General features: G+C 38.6%; 1 protein-coding gene across 1 annotated transcript in view; it reads right to left on the reverse strand.

Annotated features, from left to right (window-relative positions):
- The window catches only part of LOC149211428 (DNA polymerase alpha catalytic subunit-like), a 233,586-nt gene that overhangs the window by 37,747 nt on the left and 178,076 nt on the right, over positions 1-17,763 (reverse strand). The window contains exons 11-21 of the mRNA XM_089388389.1: positions 12,514-12,693; positions 12,275-12,388; positions 11,999-12,118; positions 11,593-11,913; positions 11,273-11,365; positions 10,282-10,403; positions 10,083-10,155; positions 9,947-10,003; positions 8,434-8,526; positions 8,168-8,293; positions 7,933-8,030 (exon numbers count right to left, since the gene is read on the reverse strand). Of these exons, the coding sequence (XP_089244515.1) occupies positions 7,933-8,030; positions 8,168-8,293; positions 8,434-8,526; positions 9,947-10,003; positions 10,083-10,155; positions 10,282-10,403; positions 11,273-11,365; positions 11,593-11,913; positions 11,999-12,118; positions 12,275-12,388; positions 12,514-12,693 (1,397 nt within the window). The remainder of the gene's footprint in view (positions 1-7,932; positions 8,031-8,167; positions 8,294-8,433; positions 8,527-9,946; positions 10,004-10,082; positions 10,156-10,281; positions 10,404-11,272; positions 11,366-11,592; positions 11,914-11,998; positions 12,119-12,274; positions 12,389-12,513; positions 12,694-17,763) is intronic.

The following is a 17,763-nucleotide window of genomic DNA, read 5'->3' on the forward strand; positions in this document are numbered from 1 at the left end:
GTCAACACTTTGACTTATCTAGATAAGAGCATAGATCATCTCTAAGAAGATGATACATGAGATCAGTTGAAGACACGCTGCTTACAGTTGAAGAGATGGGCCCCCTAGGTAGACCTCCGGTGTTATAGATGCGGTATGTCAATTGACATGATCCCCAATGGACCATCTTGCAACTTGATACAAATTGCCAACCCTGAACCCATGAGAAAAAACAGCTTTGGAAACGTACCTTTCCATTGATGAATGCCACCCTGAAACCTTTGACTTCCATTTCCGAGATGGTCACCAAGTTCTTCTTGCGATCAGGTACATAAAAGAAATTATGTAAATGAATCGAGTTACCCTTATTCAATTGAGGGGTAACATTCCCTGCACCCTTTTTCCGAGATAGGTGGCATCAGCTCCAAGTATAATCCCACAATTGTTTCCTCTACCAAATTAGAGAGTACACCCATCTATCCGATGAAGTGCCTTGAAGCACTACAATCTATAAGCCAAATTCCCAAAGAATCTTAAGGAGAGGGCCAATACAAGATAACGCTTATTTATCTTATCAGAAACAACATTTGATTCTTGGGGTTCCTTGCTTTCTATGAAGAGTCGGCCATTTCCTTGATGACCTGCATTACCTGTCATTCCTTTGATCATTGAAGATGTCCCTGGAATGATTGTTATCATCATCAAGTGATGTGTCCCTGCCATTCGGACACTCATTCGCATAATGGTCGAACTAGTTATCTGCTTTTCCTTCCACCCTGAGATCTGGTCTTCCAATGAAGTGATCTTTAGGTAGGCCATATTCCATTGCGCCATTCTGATAATATTCTCTGCTTCAACTTCACCCTTGGTGAATTTGAAGAGGGATGACGAATCCACTAATCCTTTTGTCCTTTCCCAACTATCTTCGGTGATTTCTCTTTCACTCTTGCTTGGGCATTGTCTTCACTTCAACGTCGATACCATGTTAATTTTAGTTATGTTCTATGCTTAAAGCAATTTATTTCAATTTTCACAGTTAGCTCAATATCTTTTCTAGATTAGCAATCACATCAGCATTAAGTAAACTGCAGATAGAACATAAACATAAATCGCAAAAGACAAGCCAAGACAAGAGGACACAAGATGTGGCACTAGCCAGGGACAAACCCCAATGTGGGGAAACCCTTGATCAATTTTTTTATATGTTCTTCAATAGTTCAATGGAGAGAAAGAGAGAGATAGTACGTTTATAACATAAGTCAACACTTTGACTTATCTAGATAAGAGCATAGATCATCTCTATGAAGATGGTACATGAGATCAGTTGAAGACATGCTACTTCAACTAATTCTCCAAGGTGACTCCTTCACCTATCGTTGTGTTACATTTTGTCATCATGCTACACCTCGCCGCGCTACACCCATCATCACTATGCTACATCTCATCACGCTTCATTGATCATGATTGTACCCATCACTGTACTGTATTATGTGTCATTGCTACACTATGTTGTCATCCTGACCTATGTGTTGGTTGCACCTTGCTTGCTTGTTGTCCCTTGCTTGCATGTTGTCCTTTTGTGTTATGGGACAATTCGTCAAGGTCGGCCAACAACCAAATAAATCCCACTTGTGCTCAACGTTTTAGTATAAATAGAGGTGGCCTTCAAGTCATTTCAACACACTTGAGATCTCTTCCTCTCTACTTGTCTTTGGATTTTAGTAGGAGGAGAGATCCTAAGGGATAATGCTGCCCTAATCCAGAGGGCAGAAGCCAGAACTGCCAAGAATAGTCGGAACTGCCGGGAATAGTCGAAATTGTTGGAACTGCCAGAACTGTCGGGAATAGCCGGAATTATCGAAACTACCTGGAACTGTCAGAACTATCGAGAATAGCCGGAATTATCGGAATTGTCGGAACTGTCAGGAATAGCTGGAACTGCCAGGAACAGCTGAAACTACCGGAACAGCCGAGAAAGCTGATGCAAGGGGCAGAAGCCGGAAATGCCAGGAACTGCCAGGAAAAGTCAGAACTGTCGGAACTGCCGGAATTGTTGGGAATAGTCGGAATGGCCAAAATTGCTGAAACTGTCGAAACAGCCAGAGCATCTGTCTCCGAAGGAGAGCAGCATGCAAGGGACAACTAACTAACATTGGGGCAGTTGTATGGTACTTAGCAGCAAATACACCACGCATGCAATGTTACAGCTAGCATGCAAGGGACAGTTAGCATGCAAAGGACAACAAGCATGCTAGGAACAAGCAAGCTAGGGACAACAAGCAAGCAAGATGCAGCGGGCACATAGGTCAGTATGGCAACATGGTGCAGCAATCGCACATAATGTAGTACAGTGATGGGTACAGTCATTATTAATGAAGCATGATGAGATTCAGCATAGTGATGATGGGTGCAGTATGGTGCAGCACGGTGAGGTGCAGCATGATGACGAAATGCAGCACAACAATAGGTGGAGTCACCTTAGAGAATCAGTTGAAGCAACATGTCCTCAATCGATCTCATGTATAATCTTCTTAGAGATGATCTATGCTCTTATCTAGATAAGTCAAAGTGTTGACTTCTGTTGTAAACGTACTATCTCCCTCTCTCTCTATTGAACTACTGAAGAACATATAAGAAGAATTGATCAAGGGTTTCCCCACATTGGGGTTTGTCCATGGCTAACACCACATCTTGTGTCCTCTTGTCTTGGCTTGTCTTCTACAATTTATGTTTATGTTCTATCTGCAGTTTACTTTAATGTTGATGTGATTGCTAAATCTAGAAAAGATATTGAGCTAACTGTGAAAATTGAAATAAATTGCTCTAAGCATAGAACATACCTAAAATTTAACAATGTTACAATAAGGACCCGCTTATATATACCTAAGCAGGTGTCCTTTCGTGACTAGGCACATCTTTTAGACATGCCTTTTCACTTAACTAAATGACTATTTAACATAACCAATATTTGATTATTTAGTATTTACATTAATTTTAATTATGTCACTTGTTACTTATATTCATAACATATGAGCTTCCAGAATTTTAGCTATACCTATTATGCCTTGTTTGAGGACCAAAATTCTCTTTCCTTTCTACACATGATTTAGTCCTTTACCCTTCAACACTTTTGCCATCAACTTGTCTTTCTCTATTTAGCAGAAAGACCATAAGTTACCTTGATTATACGTTAGTGCATTATAGATCAATGATGGTTATCTTCCATCCTAGATCTTGCAGATGAGACCTTATGAAGATATCCTACATCCTTTGATACCCTTTACTTTTATGTAGATCAGATTTCATGTGATCTTGTTCATTGCACCTTCAGAGAATGAGTTTATCATATACATCTCTTTTATGTCTCCAATGTTGCTATATGAGGGGATCTTTTCATAAGTATCCATTTTCATAAATTCATAGGAGACCTTTTTATATGTTTAATGACTTCAGCTACTTAGAGGACTATGACTATCCTTCTTCTCCATGCAAGGAATCTTGATGACCCATCAACCTATAGATGTCCTTGCAATTCATGAAGTCATTTAACCAAATTTATAAATTGAAAAGATACTTACTTGTCATGTGAAGATGAAATCTTCACCTTGATTGCTTTGATGATGGTTGAAGAAGATATATGAGGGCTTCTTCTTGAATGATCTTTGTTCGAATGAGAAAGCCTTTTCTTAATAGAAAAGGTTGCTCCTTTTGATAGGGATGATTTGTTGCTTCCTTGGATGATCTTCTTCTTGGATAAGGAAATGATTCTTGCTTGATTATAACAATGCCTTCTTGCCTTCAATATGTTCTGCCTTCTTTTGTAGAGTAGGTCAGGATTGCTTCAATCTTTTCCAAGATGATGAGATCTTTATTTTGAGGTCCTTTGAGTTTCATAGCTTTGTAGATATCTTGATGAGAGTCTTGGTGGTATTTTGATGATGGTGATGTGGAGACACAAGTTCTTGATGTGGAGTTACCTTGTTGTCGTAGACTACTTGTTGTAGATTTGATCCTAAAACCCTTGGACTTGTTTTGATGCCCTTTCTAAAGAATGATCTGTGTATGTCTCTTTTGTTGTCCTTCCTTTGACTTCAGCACCTTAGATCTGACTCCATGTTGAAGAATCTAGGGCAAATGTAGTTATTGTGATTCTTCTTAACATGATAACTATTTGTGAGGTATTTTAATTTTTTGCTTATTAGCACAATCTTATATTGATATCATTAGTGTGTGTATTTCTTACTTCATTTTATAGTTACCAAAATACAAGAGACAAGAACACAAGATGTTGGCTTTCTGCCAGGGCCAAAACCTCTCCCTCTTGGAGAGGAAAACCTGTACAAAATTCTTCTTATAGAGATTCCAATTGACTAATACCAAGACCATGACCCTTGACCTATTTAGCCACTCCAAGACCAAGACACCAATCCTCTTCTTTGTCACTGCTTGAGATCATCATCAATGCTGCACCACTGAGGCTTTCACCGCCAAGATCTCCATTATTGTTGCAACACCATTGTTGCACCTTCATTTAGGACTTTACCATGACAAAGAGATCATTGATGTTGCACCATAGTTGCTCCTTCATTTAGATCATTGTTACACTCTCACTTGAGATCTTCACCATGTCAACAAGGTTTCTATACTGTGTGAGAGTTGCACCGAGATCATGATCATGTCTTAATTATGACCGACATCGTGATTTCTACTTTACCGAAATCATGATCGTGTTTAGTATCTCGAGAATGCTTCACTATGGGATCACTGAGCTTCTTCTTATCACAACCATACAGAGAATGTAACTGTCTAGAGAGCATGCTAAGTGTATCACTGAGATCCTTATTATCATAATTATGCCCAGAACGTGATTGTGATTCTCTTCCTGCACTAAGAGCTTCATTGCTATGCCGAGAGTGCTACCACTGAGAGGGTCACACTGTAATTACTTACTGTAATTATACCCGAAGTTGCAGAGACTTGTGTTCATTCTCTTGCACCTCATCTGAAACCCTATACCACTGTGCTTGACCAAGACTCCAAAGATGTATGCGGAGATATCTCTGCGCCTCATCTAAAGTTGCAGGATGTGTGAGATTATGAGCTTTTGTGGCGACCTTAGTTGGGTTTATATAGTTGTCACGTCTCCATAATAAGCCGACATGTTACGGTGAACCGATGTGCCTCTATTTTTTAGCGGACTTATCATATATATAAGCTTTGAGGCCGACATGATTGTCTTCTACATTGTTTTGATGGCAGAATTTTTCTTGAAGGATTGTGCTTGTCTTGGAGGGCTGATCTAGACACTAGGTTGACTCATTTACATTACATATATGCTCAAGAAGATATCTTTAACATTTTCTTTGACTCTTTGCCTTTCCTACAACACTTCAACATGTGTTGGACCTATGTAATGAGCAATAAACTCATTTTACAATTTACAAAAACAATATTTCTTTTCTTTTTACAAGTAAAAAGATCAAAATTACATTTATGAAGACCGAACCTAGTTCCACTTTCTTCAACACGTAGGGCAACAATTTACCGACAACTTAGCCACTGAAAAAAGTTCAATCTCCAAGGGTCTCCTGCATTGGCCTTTCCTCTAGCCCTCCTCCAAATTTGAAGACATTTTGACAGTGGAGTTGGGAGAAAATCCAAGCCCTACCTCTCGGACCAAAACTTGTCCTGCCATCCCCAAGGCTAGTACTTCCCAGGGTCAAAGCAACATCATTGAGTGATCCTTCCCACTTTGTCTAGGGTAAGAAAATCATTGATTATTTCATACCATCCTCATACCCTAGACCAAATCCACTTGGCCCCGAGTGGTCCCACTCCTTCAAAGGACCATTCTTCAAAAACCATCTGGGAATTCAATTTTAACAAGGATTAGGGTGTGGGGAACTCCTTTCAAAGCCTATTCTCATACACCTAACCCCCAAAATCCTCTTCCTTTCCCTAGAAGCAAGCGAGCTCCATCCTTCAAAACCTTCTCAGAAAGGGTCTAGATCACTCATATCCATTGACTTATCATTCATTAGTGACTCCATACATATCGGGTCTCCTCCCATCGGTGAAAGTCCGTAAATAGAAGGGAGCCTTAGCTGGGGTGACAGTGGGCTAAGACTCCATTTGCTACCCTTGGCCTAGCATTTTGCCTTTAGGGATTCCCCTTAGGTCCTCTGCTAGTCTGAGCGATAACAATTCCTATAGGCTAACGCTGGGAAATATTTAATAAGGGGAATTAAATTGCCTAAGGAAACTTTATAAAATTCAAAAAGGATAAAGGGTGATATTTCCTAGGCATGTGAGAAGTTACTTTAACTTTATAAAGTGAAATATCATAAAGTGCTTTAATAAAAGTGAATTTAAAAAAAGGAAGGTGAAAAAGCTACCCTCAACTCATAAAAGAAGAAAAATGAGGAGACTATCCTCATTCATGCATTTTGAAGTTTTTGGAAGGAGTTCTTAGAGAGTGTTGAAGGAGAAGCTTAGGGTTTTGGAACCCTAGCCGCTATAGCAGATTTCAGTGTTAAAACTAAAGAGTGAAATCACTCAGATTTCACTGTCGAGAATCAATGAGAAAACGATTTTCTAGAGATTTGAGCAGGAAGAGGTGCTATCAATTGAATCTCTAATTTGTTGTTCTATATTTATCATATTTCGGGTTGAAAGCACTGCCAGAACTGAGCTACAATTTTCCAATCTTCATTGTGAGTAGAAGAGCTTAAGTGGAGGCTTGAATTTCTTGCAAGAAGGAGGGCGATTTTCTAGCAAAGTCTGATGGACCGAAATCCTTCATAAAGCTGGATGAAATCACTGCAGAGGCAAGAGAATCAAGCTATCTTTCCTTCCTAGGTTGTAACCACTCTCAGAAATTGTCCCAGCAGCAATACAGTGGACCGTAACCTTTCCTTCACTGCAGAGGTGAATGCTCTACCAAAGAGAGGCTATGCTGGAGGTTTCTACTAGCTGCCTTGAACCAGAACAGAGTTTCCTATTGCTGTGTGCATGGGAAGTCCGATTAGAATCATTTCCTGGGCTGTACTGAACTGGAGGAGAGCCAATATAGTGGTTGTTACAAGTAGAGTCAAGTAGGAAGCTGTCCTGTAGACTAACACAGAGATTCGAGACCTCTTTTAATCTGTCCAACGTTCATCAACAGTCCAGGTTTCCTAGATATCATTTCTGGGTTATGCCACTTGTCAATTTTAATAAGTGCTGAAAATTGTATTTCTCATGCTCCATAAATTATAGACTGATATTTTTGAGAAAAGAAAGTGTATTTGTATGATGGTCGGTGTGACTCTTCTTATGTATCACTTGCTATTACATTCTATGAATTGAAAGTTGGTATTTGAATGATGAGATTCTTATGAGTCACTGTTTGGGAATGTAAAAGTTGATCATTCACACTTACAGCAGTGCATGCATAAATAAGTTGACCAAGGTTGTCACTGAAACTTCACTGAAAAACCCAGAAAGTCATAACCACTTGAGACAAGTACTTGGGAAGCAATATTACAGTGCTCTAAGCAATAAATTTTGAAAATCCCTTATACTGATTTTTGCATAGTAAATTAAAATGTAGGCCCATTGTTATTCCAAAACTTAGACTATTCATACTTATTTTGATTCATCAATAGAAATTACTAAATTAGTAACAGAAAGTGCAAAGTGCAACATTAAGAGATTAAACAAATGTAAACATAATATTTCTGAGTTGGATGTGACCAACTGTATAGTAATTTTGGAAAGAACTTCACGTTCCCCTCAATATAATCGGTTTCCTTCATACTCTGGCAGCGTATTCTTTGAAACTTACAACAGTAGTAAAATTTTATTCAAGAATAACATGATATAGAAATACGCAATTCAGTTTTCAGCAACTTCCAGTTTCCAAGAATTCCTTCAAAATATTTGTTTCACTCCAATAAAATTCAGGAAACCTACCCTCCTGACAAAATCTGTTCCAAACAAAAGTTGCCTATTTCTTTTGACAATAAGCTCCAGTCACGACGAACTATATCAAGCCCTTTTTGTTCAATGACCTACACACACAGGATGAAGTTCCTTCACATTCATTCTGAATGCATAGAATGTACACTGTGGACAATATTTATCTCGAAAAACACTAGAATCTTGCAATGGGGTGACTGTGTATTGTAGGTCAATACTGAATACAAACCTCGTAGATGGTACCATCCTTGTTAAATTGCACTTTAACTGCTGCATATTTCTTTTTCTTGAGCAGAAGCATGCGCTTATATATCCCATCTAGATCTATTTCCAAGCATTTATACTTCTTGTTAACCTGAAGACCATACCATCAGTCATAACCCCACCATCACAAGCTCAAATTCATGAATGGAGTCATCATTTAACAATATAGAAAATGCACTAAGAATGTAAAGGCAAGACATTGATGAGATTGGGTTTTCAAGTCAAATCCACCTCTTTTATGACCTTCACTGCTACCATCTTGGAATCTGTTATATCATCCATCCCAGTATGGATCATGATCGAATCTGTATCTCCATAAATGACCTGCCCAAAATTCAAATAATACATATTTTAAAATAAAACACAAACTCCAATATCCAAGTCTGCTTTAACCCATGAGTGGATTTACATTACATGTTTTCGTACATGTTTGCTGTTCTTGATAATAGATTTTTAAATATCACGCATATCATGTGACTGGGAGTATTGCAAGCACAGCCCTATGCAATGGTTTTATAGGCCATTCTGGAAATGAGAAGGCCTAACAGGTTTAAAGTTTAAACAAATAATTTTTAACACAATACACAGCTCACAATATCCATAATTTGCCATGAAACACATTGCCCGTTTAGCTAGCAACTCATCAAAGACAAATCAGCAATGTGAAAGGGTGCATCAGCAACCCACAATTCTTCAAGCCATACATAATCATCAAGAAGCCACACATTATGCCAAACCAATCCATGAGCACTATGGCATACATCCCATGTAGCCTAGTATCATCCAATATCAATGAAGGATTGGGGCAACCTCATCATTGAAGCAAAGAGCGACAAGTGTATATGTGCCTCCACATATGTACCAATGAAGAGGGGTACTCCACATAGGACCATAAACCAATATAAGTGTCAAACCATGCCAAGTAAGCTACCATGCTCCAATAATAGTCCTCCAACCATGATAAAACATACCAAATTAGCCCAAAAAGTGTGAAACCATATGAAAGATAGGGGCAAATGCAAAGCAGCAAGCACTCTACATCACCATGAAAATATGCTAAATTACCCCAAAAAGTGTGAAACCATATGAAAGAAAGGGGCAAACACCAAGCAGCAAGCACTCATCATGATGCCAACCAAATGTAGATGTCAATACAATCAATAATCACTAAGGTGATAATGTCTCAACTTACATCATCATCACCCAACCCCTTAGGAGGACTAGAACCCTCGTGCATATGCACTACGAGTAAGTTGTAACATATAATGAGACAAGCAACATATCAAACACAACACCATAATGTCCATACCATCCATATCAAGAAGCAAGCATCACCACCAACTATCCACTAAAAAGCCAATTCATCCATCAACGATATGCCACAATCAAGAGAAAACAAATGGAGGAACCATGACAATCCACCACAAGCAAATCACGAGGTGGCATCATCTCCAACATCAAAAAATAGAGTGTACCCCTAATCCATCTAGAGTTCCATGGATACCTTGCTGCAAATCATATATTGTGATGAAATTCACAAGAGTTACCCTCATGCAATATGAGGAGCAACACAGTGCAAGCTGCACATGTACATTAGCTTCAGAAAAGAGTGAAATAGACAATTGGCATATGGATTGGATCCAATTCAAAAAAATATCAGCAATGTTTCTTTATGAGAGGAGTTCAGAGATACACAAGACATCAAGCAATGCTGAAATATCATGAAAAGACAAGCTTGCCTGACCTCAAGATTAAGATGGTTTTGTACAAGGTCAACGGTACTTTGTAAGATCTCCCGGCCCTGCACAGACAATTTCAGACCACTCATACATTGTGCTGAAAAAAGCTTATTGCTCAAAGCAGGAAGTACGTTTGCTCACCTGTGAGGTGATGAGCTCTGCCAGCGGCTTTGCATAAAATCTTGAGTTTGTGAATCCCAAGCAGCCATACATGCTGAAATATACGGCATGTAAAAACATTGAATGTGTCAACTCCAAGGAAGTGACCCCACCAATCAATCATGCAAAAGAACACCAATGCAAAAGACGTATGATTTGAAAATCTAGAGTTAGCATAAACCTGTTAGCAGTGAGCTTCAATGCTTGCTGTTGAATATCTAGCTGTTGATATTTTAGAGGATCTGATGTGTTTTTTAGCCATAACTTAACTTGTTTCCTTCTTCCAACTAAATTTTTCAATAACTGGACATTTAAACAATAAACACAGTCAAAAGATAGGCTTCACAAATCAAAGAGGATGAGAATGGCATTTTCTCACTGTCAGCAATTGAAAACAATATTACATTGCAGTCATCCATTGAAGAAATTGGCATTCACATGCACATAACATGCTCTTAATTTGTGTCCCAGAATGGCATTACGGTATTCCATAACTGAAACTTACTGCATTATATTTTTCAAAACAATATATCCACAGTATGCATGCCACAAGTCAGCATACAAAGGTGGAATGGATTAAAATTAACAATAAACCCAGCAGAGAGTCATCCAATTAACTACATAAAGTACAGGACATCAATTGGCATCAGCAAAGGTAAGTATGTAAAGAGAAATTAGGACATCTGTACAACAAGAAAGGGCGTAAATAAGCAATGCAGCATCAGTCACAATCTCATAAGGAATGCAATTCTGAAAGTCTCTAGAAATTTACCTAAGAATAGCACCCGAAAAACATTTCACTGTGGATTAAAGAGCCAGCATTGAAATACAATAGTCAAGATTCTAAGTTCTGCTGTCCTCTGAAATTTCTGATAAGATAATCAAATTGTTTAAAGAAATCAAATACTTCAGAATATTTTTCATAATTAAAATTTCCAATCCCATTTAAAGGATGGCTGGTCAAAAGGAATGATGTTGATGGAAAAGAATCAATAACCAGACAAAGCATAAGGACTGAGCAAAGACATCCAAATCCTCCTTGTGTTGGCATCAAATAGAAACCTTTTATCCTTTCTGCCATTTATATTTAGTTCAAAAAATGGTCTTTTCATTATATTTGCTACTTCAAAATAAGCATACCATTTGTAGAAAAGATCCTGCAACCAGCATACCTGTGGAAGAACTCCAGATATGTTGCAGGTTGGTAAATTAGGTATAGATCCATCCGAAGGGCGCTCAACAGTTGTAAAGCAAACATTATACTCCTGCCAAAGAAAGGAAAGCTGTAAGTTAATCACAGACCCACTTCACTAATATATCAGTTCATAAATGCAATACCAGAGGAAGAGCATTAAACAAGAGAACGAACGATCATAAAATATTAACATTGTAATTGCAATCAAGTAATTAGTAACAAGTTTCACTAATTTATGCATCATTTACTCAAAATTGTACTGCTTGTTCCAAGAGTTTCCATGACATTAAGCCTTACCTGTATGATGGAAGGGTAAAGACTGTTGAAGTCAAGAAGTAAAATATATTTGTCATAGAGGCCTTTCTTTGGTTCCAGAACCAAACCCCCTAAATAAGCTGGACCTTTCTTATGCTTGCCATACGCGTGTAGCCCAGCCTGATCCTCAACCATACCATCAAGAACTTGTTCCTCCGCATCCTCAACCCCACTTTCTGAAATAAATTTTCTTTTTGATGCTTTAAGTTCTTTCTCTCGAGCTGACATCTTGTCTGGTAAAATATACTTTCTTCCATGGAACTCATGCAATAGAAGATACTCAACTCTTTGGGCCCTAGCCCCCTGTAGTAAAGCACCTTTAGAAATATCTTTATCCTGGAAAAGGAATTGATATTATAGCACAAAGGCCAGCAGAATGCACATTTACCTGCAGTGTTTTACTCCACAGATTTCCACTGATATTAGTAAGTTGGCGTGTCAATGGGAGCACACTCAAGTGAAACATCAACCCCAGCGATAACCAAGCATCAGTTTCTGAACATTCAACCTGGTTAGAAGCAAAACCAGCACAGACTTGGTTTAGCTTTTCTCTCAATGAAGGCAAGATATATCAATCCAGCTTCTATTTTAGAGTATCCAAATCAAACATCTACCTCATTCTAATAAAAAGTAAATAAATAAGTACAGAATGCTGGATACACACCAGTTCCATTAGAGAGGCTGATGTTTGGTACATTGTCGGTATATCAACAGGAGAAATCTCTCTTCTGTCTCTACCTAGTTGATTCTTTGCAAGCTGTGTCAAAGAATAGCTCACCTACAATTCAAGTTGAGGGAATACTAAATAAGTTGTTCCAAAAAATCTTAATTTCAACAAACAAACAAAAAACTTTCCTAACCTTTCACAAAGAAAACAGCTGATTTAACATATTCCAGATATACCTCTTTCAAGAGCTCACGGGAAGACAAATAGGTATCACATAGTAGCCGACCTGCAATACATGACATTACTCCTGGGCTTGCTCCTGTCCCAAAGTTACCACTTCCTTTGCTAAGCTTAGGCATCACAGAGCGCTTCAACCGCCCAGTTTTGCACCACATGTTGCTGGGCACCTTGCAAGCCTGTCACAGAAAATGATGTAACATTTATATACAAAAATAAGTTGAAGTCCCTCAGAAATAGTGGTAGCATAGATGAATAAAAAGAAACAAATATCTAGGCCACCCCTTAGACATGATCAGTATTAACAAATATGTAACCCAAACTCTAGTCTGACAGTGTGCAAAAAAAATAGTTGGTTCTTGGAATACATCTAAATTTTCATGTCAATTAAACAAATTCTATGGTGCAAAATAATTACGTGAAACATGCTTAAAGTTTGGGTAATGATTGCATCCCTATTTTAAAATCGATGCCTCTGGCACTAAATGAAATATTCAACATCAGATGCCTTGAATACATTTGACATGCATATAGTTTCATTGATGTTATTGTCTTGGATCAAACACACATTTGGACAATTAAAAAAAATGATTGGAACACTCATTTCAATTTCATGATTTTCCATTACCTTATGACATTACTTTGCCATCTGGTCCATGCAAAAGAATTTGAGGCAAGGTAAAAATGATTGTTGATCTCTATGAAATGTATCATTTACACTTAGTATACACCTTTTTGGATGACTGAAAGTTACTCAAAGCACTCAATTAAGATGTTCATTTATCGTTTGAGTCAGGCACACAGTTTGAATGATCAAATATTAATCCATTGAAAGGTGATTTGTTTACATGAAAGGTTATGTAAATGTTACATCACTTTCTCAAAAAACTCATGTGACAACCAACTCATGATAAATTCATCATGATGAGATTTCTTTGAAAAGAAGTTATGCCATATTAAATTTGCATGCTAAAAGAATTTCTTGGAACAAGTTATTTTCAGCGACAACTATGTATTGTTGTTTCAAGCAAATAATATTTTTGTTTCAAACACATTTTGTTGACACCTAATCCTCTGCGATTGGGTGAATTTGTGAAAATAGTTAAATTAGGAATGTGAACAGTCATCAGAAGATGAACTGAGCAGTCACATCATTTGTATATAACAATAGCTACCTAATGAAATAAATTGAATCAGTTTTCTGCCAAAGTGGAGTTACTCCTGGCCTGACATGGTATCAGAGCCAGCTCCCTGTTTACCCTTTATGTCTTTGTAACTCCTGATCTGCTCCATTGCTCTCTCTATAATTCTATCTACCATACCTATGTTTTGTCTGCCACACCCGCGCTGCCCTGACATATTCTATTTATGATTTTTTTTGCACCCTGTTCATTTGAATGTGCTCAGAATCCAAAACCGTTTCATATTCTCTGCAAACTCATCTCTGTCCATAACGCGTTGCCTTTCCAGCGCTGCCTCTGCTGCAAACTCATCTCTGTCCATAACGGGTTGCCTTTCCAGCGCTGCCTCTGCTGCAAACTCACTAATGAAACGTTGAATGATGGTAACGCGTTGTGCTCCTCCCTTGGTATGGCACCTTGTGTGTCATGCTTCCTAGTGCTATGTTGTTGGCTCCGTAATCAGTGAGCTTTGATGGTATCAACCGCTCAATGGATCCTGATAGCCAGTTGTATTTTCATCCAGTGGCGTTGTTGAAAGAGTAATTGCAATCATAGAGACATGTCGAGTAGTTTCCAGAGGCAATAGTCCCAAGCATCAGTTATGCTTGTCGAGCTGAGCTCTGTATTCTGATACAGTCCAGGAACCTTCCGTTTTATAATCTCTGCGGTAGCTACAGTCTTGCTTATTGCTTGTCCCATTGCTTTCAATACAATTTCTGGCGCCTTTTTTCGTTGAATGTTGAATGATCCATCGCTTCCTTAGTTGTCCAGTTGCACAATACCCTGCTGGATATGAACCGGAGACCTTCTGCATAATGGTGTGGCTGCTCTGCGCAGCGGCAGCGTAATATTCGTGTTGTGAGAGGGGCCCGGTCGCAGCATATTCGTGTTGCACTCCGTGGTATTGCAAACTGCTAAAAAAAAAGGTCGATTGCAACATAACGCTCTGTGGATGTTCTATTAACCGTGCCCGATGTATTTTAATGTCTGTCTCTACTTGCCATACTTCTTTCTTTTAAAAGTCTGGTCAATATATATGTTGAATGACAGAGCGTTTTGAGTATTTTGAACTGTGGTATGAACGCTATTTGAATAGTTCAGCACTGTGCGGTTGAAATAGTATTTAAACTGCGGCTTTATTAAGTGATATACACCGCCTATGAACTGCATTTGAATCGGTCCAGCGAATGGTCTATGGTATATATATTGAATGGTATATATATATTGAATGATATATATATATTGAATGGTTTTCATTTGTGCGTGGAGCTCTTGTTTAAAAGAAAATAAAAGGGGAGGTGATATGGAAATATTATATGAGGATATTTTATAAATTTTGGAGACATTTGAAGAAAACATAGTGCATAAAGAATTTGAAATCTTTTTGCCCTTTTGAGTACAATTTCACTGTATATCAGCAGAAGTTTTTTTTTATCAGCAGAAGTATTTTTTACAGAATGCATTCAATCATCTCTATGGTAGGAATAGTTCTCACTGGCAAGGAGAACTATCCTGAATGGTCCCTTATGATAAAACACACCCTCATCTTCAATGAGTTGTGGAAAGGAGTGTGTGTCGGAGAAGCAGACAATGACCCAGTACAGCCTACATCAGACAAAGAGCTCGTCATTTGGGAAAACAAGAATAGCAAAGCCTATGCATTAATCGCAGCATCTGTAAATGAAGAGGTGAGTCGCCATATTTCATCATATTCAACTGCCTTTGAAGCTTTACAAAAGTTGAAAGAACTCTATGACTCACATTCTGCACTTGAAGTTGTTCAGCTCATGATTAAACTCTTCACTCTTGAGCTGAAAAATAATGATCCTCTTGCTCTTGCATCTGAAGTAAAATCTATAATGCATGATATCAAATCCACTAAGGTTGAGCTGGATATCCCTCTTATTGCTTTTCTCAAGGCACTCTATCCTACTTACTCCAATTATCTTGAATCTTTACAAGCAAATGGAAATCTTAAAGATATAACCTTTGACTCTCTTGTGAAAAAGTTTGCTGAAAGAGAGAAAGCCTTTGGAAAGAAGACAACCCCTGAATCTTCTGAAGAGACTGTGTGCCTTACTCATAAAGAAAAACATCCTGCTCAAGATTCTATAAGAGGAAGAGGCGGACAAAGAGGAAGAGGAAGATACTTCAGAGGCAGGGGGGCAGACATTCTTAAGGAGAAAAGGCAGACTTACATTGCATTCGCTGCAAAAGAAATGGATCACATGATGCCTCTACATGCAAGCTACCATGGGACAAAATTGAGCAGAAAAGAAACCAACAGAAAGGTAAAACTGATGATACAGACAAAGGTAAAGCACCTGAATCCGCTCACTATATTGAGGCACAATGTAACATTGGAGTAAATGAAGATTTGTTTAATGCTTCACTTGCTTCTTCGAAAAATGATTGGTTGCTTGATTCAGGAGCAACCTGTCATATGACTCATAGAAAAGATTTTTTTGAAGATTTCACTGATAATGTTGATGGAGCAGTATACTTTGCAGATCAGTCAAAAATCAAGCCATCAGGGCTTGGCACAATCAGGCTTAAACTGCCTGGTCTTCCAGACTTTCTTCTGGATCATGTTCTATATCTCCCACAGCTCAAGAGAAACTTGTTGTCCTTGGTCCACATCCGCCAGCAAGGTTACTCCATTCATATGTTTGATGGAAAACTTGAGGTAAGAAAAGCTTCTGACCACTCACTTGTCGTTAGGGGAATAGAAGAAGAAATGCTTCTCAAACTGCAAGGAACCTCTGCTCATGCACAACATTTCTCATATATTTCTCATCATGAAGAAGGTACACTTCCATCAAGTTTATTATGGCATGCTAGATTTGGACACTTAAACTATGACAGTCTCCGCTTATTGAAGAAAAATGGTGTTGTTGGTTTGCCTACTGTTAGCGCTTGAAATTTCACCTCAGGCTGAGAAAGGTAAACCTCAAGGCCACATCAAACCACTTAGCCTCGTAGCTAGCCCTACGGCGCAGGAGAGGGCTCTCTCCGGTCTATCTCGGTAAAATCTTCAATGGATGAGATGACCAATAAGGTAACACTGATTTTAGGCTAGTAAACTGATCAGAAAGGTTGATTTAGGGCTTTTAGGGTTTTCGGTGGCAAATTGAGGGGATGGCAATTTTGGGTGCGGGGATTGGACACAGTTTCTGCAGGGGGTTCTTTGGGGCAAGGTAGGAGACAGTATTGATGCCTTTGATTGAGGTGGATGATCAGGAATGACAGGTGAGAAGCCAAGGAGAGCAAACAATAACTTTGAATTCCCCTTAGACAGTAGAAAACATTGAAATTAAACAAACTTAAAAGCAGAGCATGGCAGGCATGAATTCTTACTTTAACACTTCATTTGTTTAATGTGCAGAAGTAAAAGAAAGGAAATGATTCACATAACACACTTACAAGTACATTGAGAAACACACCATCAACACATGAGTCCACAAGAATCCCAAAGAGGACTGCAAAACCCTGGTCTTCCTTAGCCAAAAATTGCAGAGATACAGTGAATAATACAATGATAGCTTCTCCCTCAAGGGTCCAACCATGAAAATGAGCAAGAAAGTACATAATATAGATGATCTAACCTCTTTCCCTGCCTCCATGGGTCGAGCTCACTATCCTAGGAGTTGTTTCAACCACTTCTAAACTAAGCACTACAAACTAGGTAGTCAAAACAACTTGTCTCTATAAGCTAGGAAACCAATTCATTCATTTAATATTTACCTTTTTCATGAATGAATCTTCTAGAAGTGTTACATAAGAGTAAAAGTCTCTATCAAGTACAATAATTACATCAGAGATTATCATAATTCACCCCAAAAAGTCAAACTGCGTTTTTCTGAGCTGTACAGTGCATTTTGGAAAAATCTGTCTGACGGGTCGCATGCCCCTGCCTGACGGGTCGCGCGCCTTTGGAGCCACTTTTGGGGCACTTGCAAGTGGCCAAATTGAGCAAGAGTAGGCTTGTTGGAAAGGTCTGTGAGTCTACTTTCCAACCCAACTGGAATTTTTGAATTTGGTGGTCATTTGCCCCTCCAAAATTGCAAT

Source organism: Pinus tabuliformis, chromosome 1_1 (genome assembly GCF_031772625.1).
Source record: "Pinus tabuliformis cultivar Carrire ecotype Pingquan chromosome 1_1, CPIR1, whole genome shotgun sequence".
In the NCBI taxonomy this organism is placed as follows: domain Eukaryota; kingdom Viridiplantae; phylum Streptophyta; class Pinopsida; order Pinales; family Pinaceae; genus Pinus; species Pinus tabuliformis.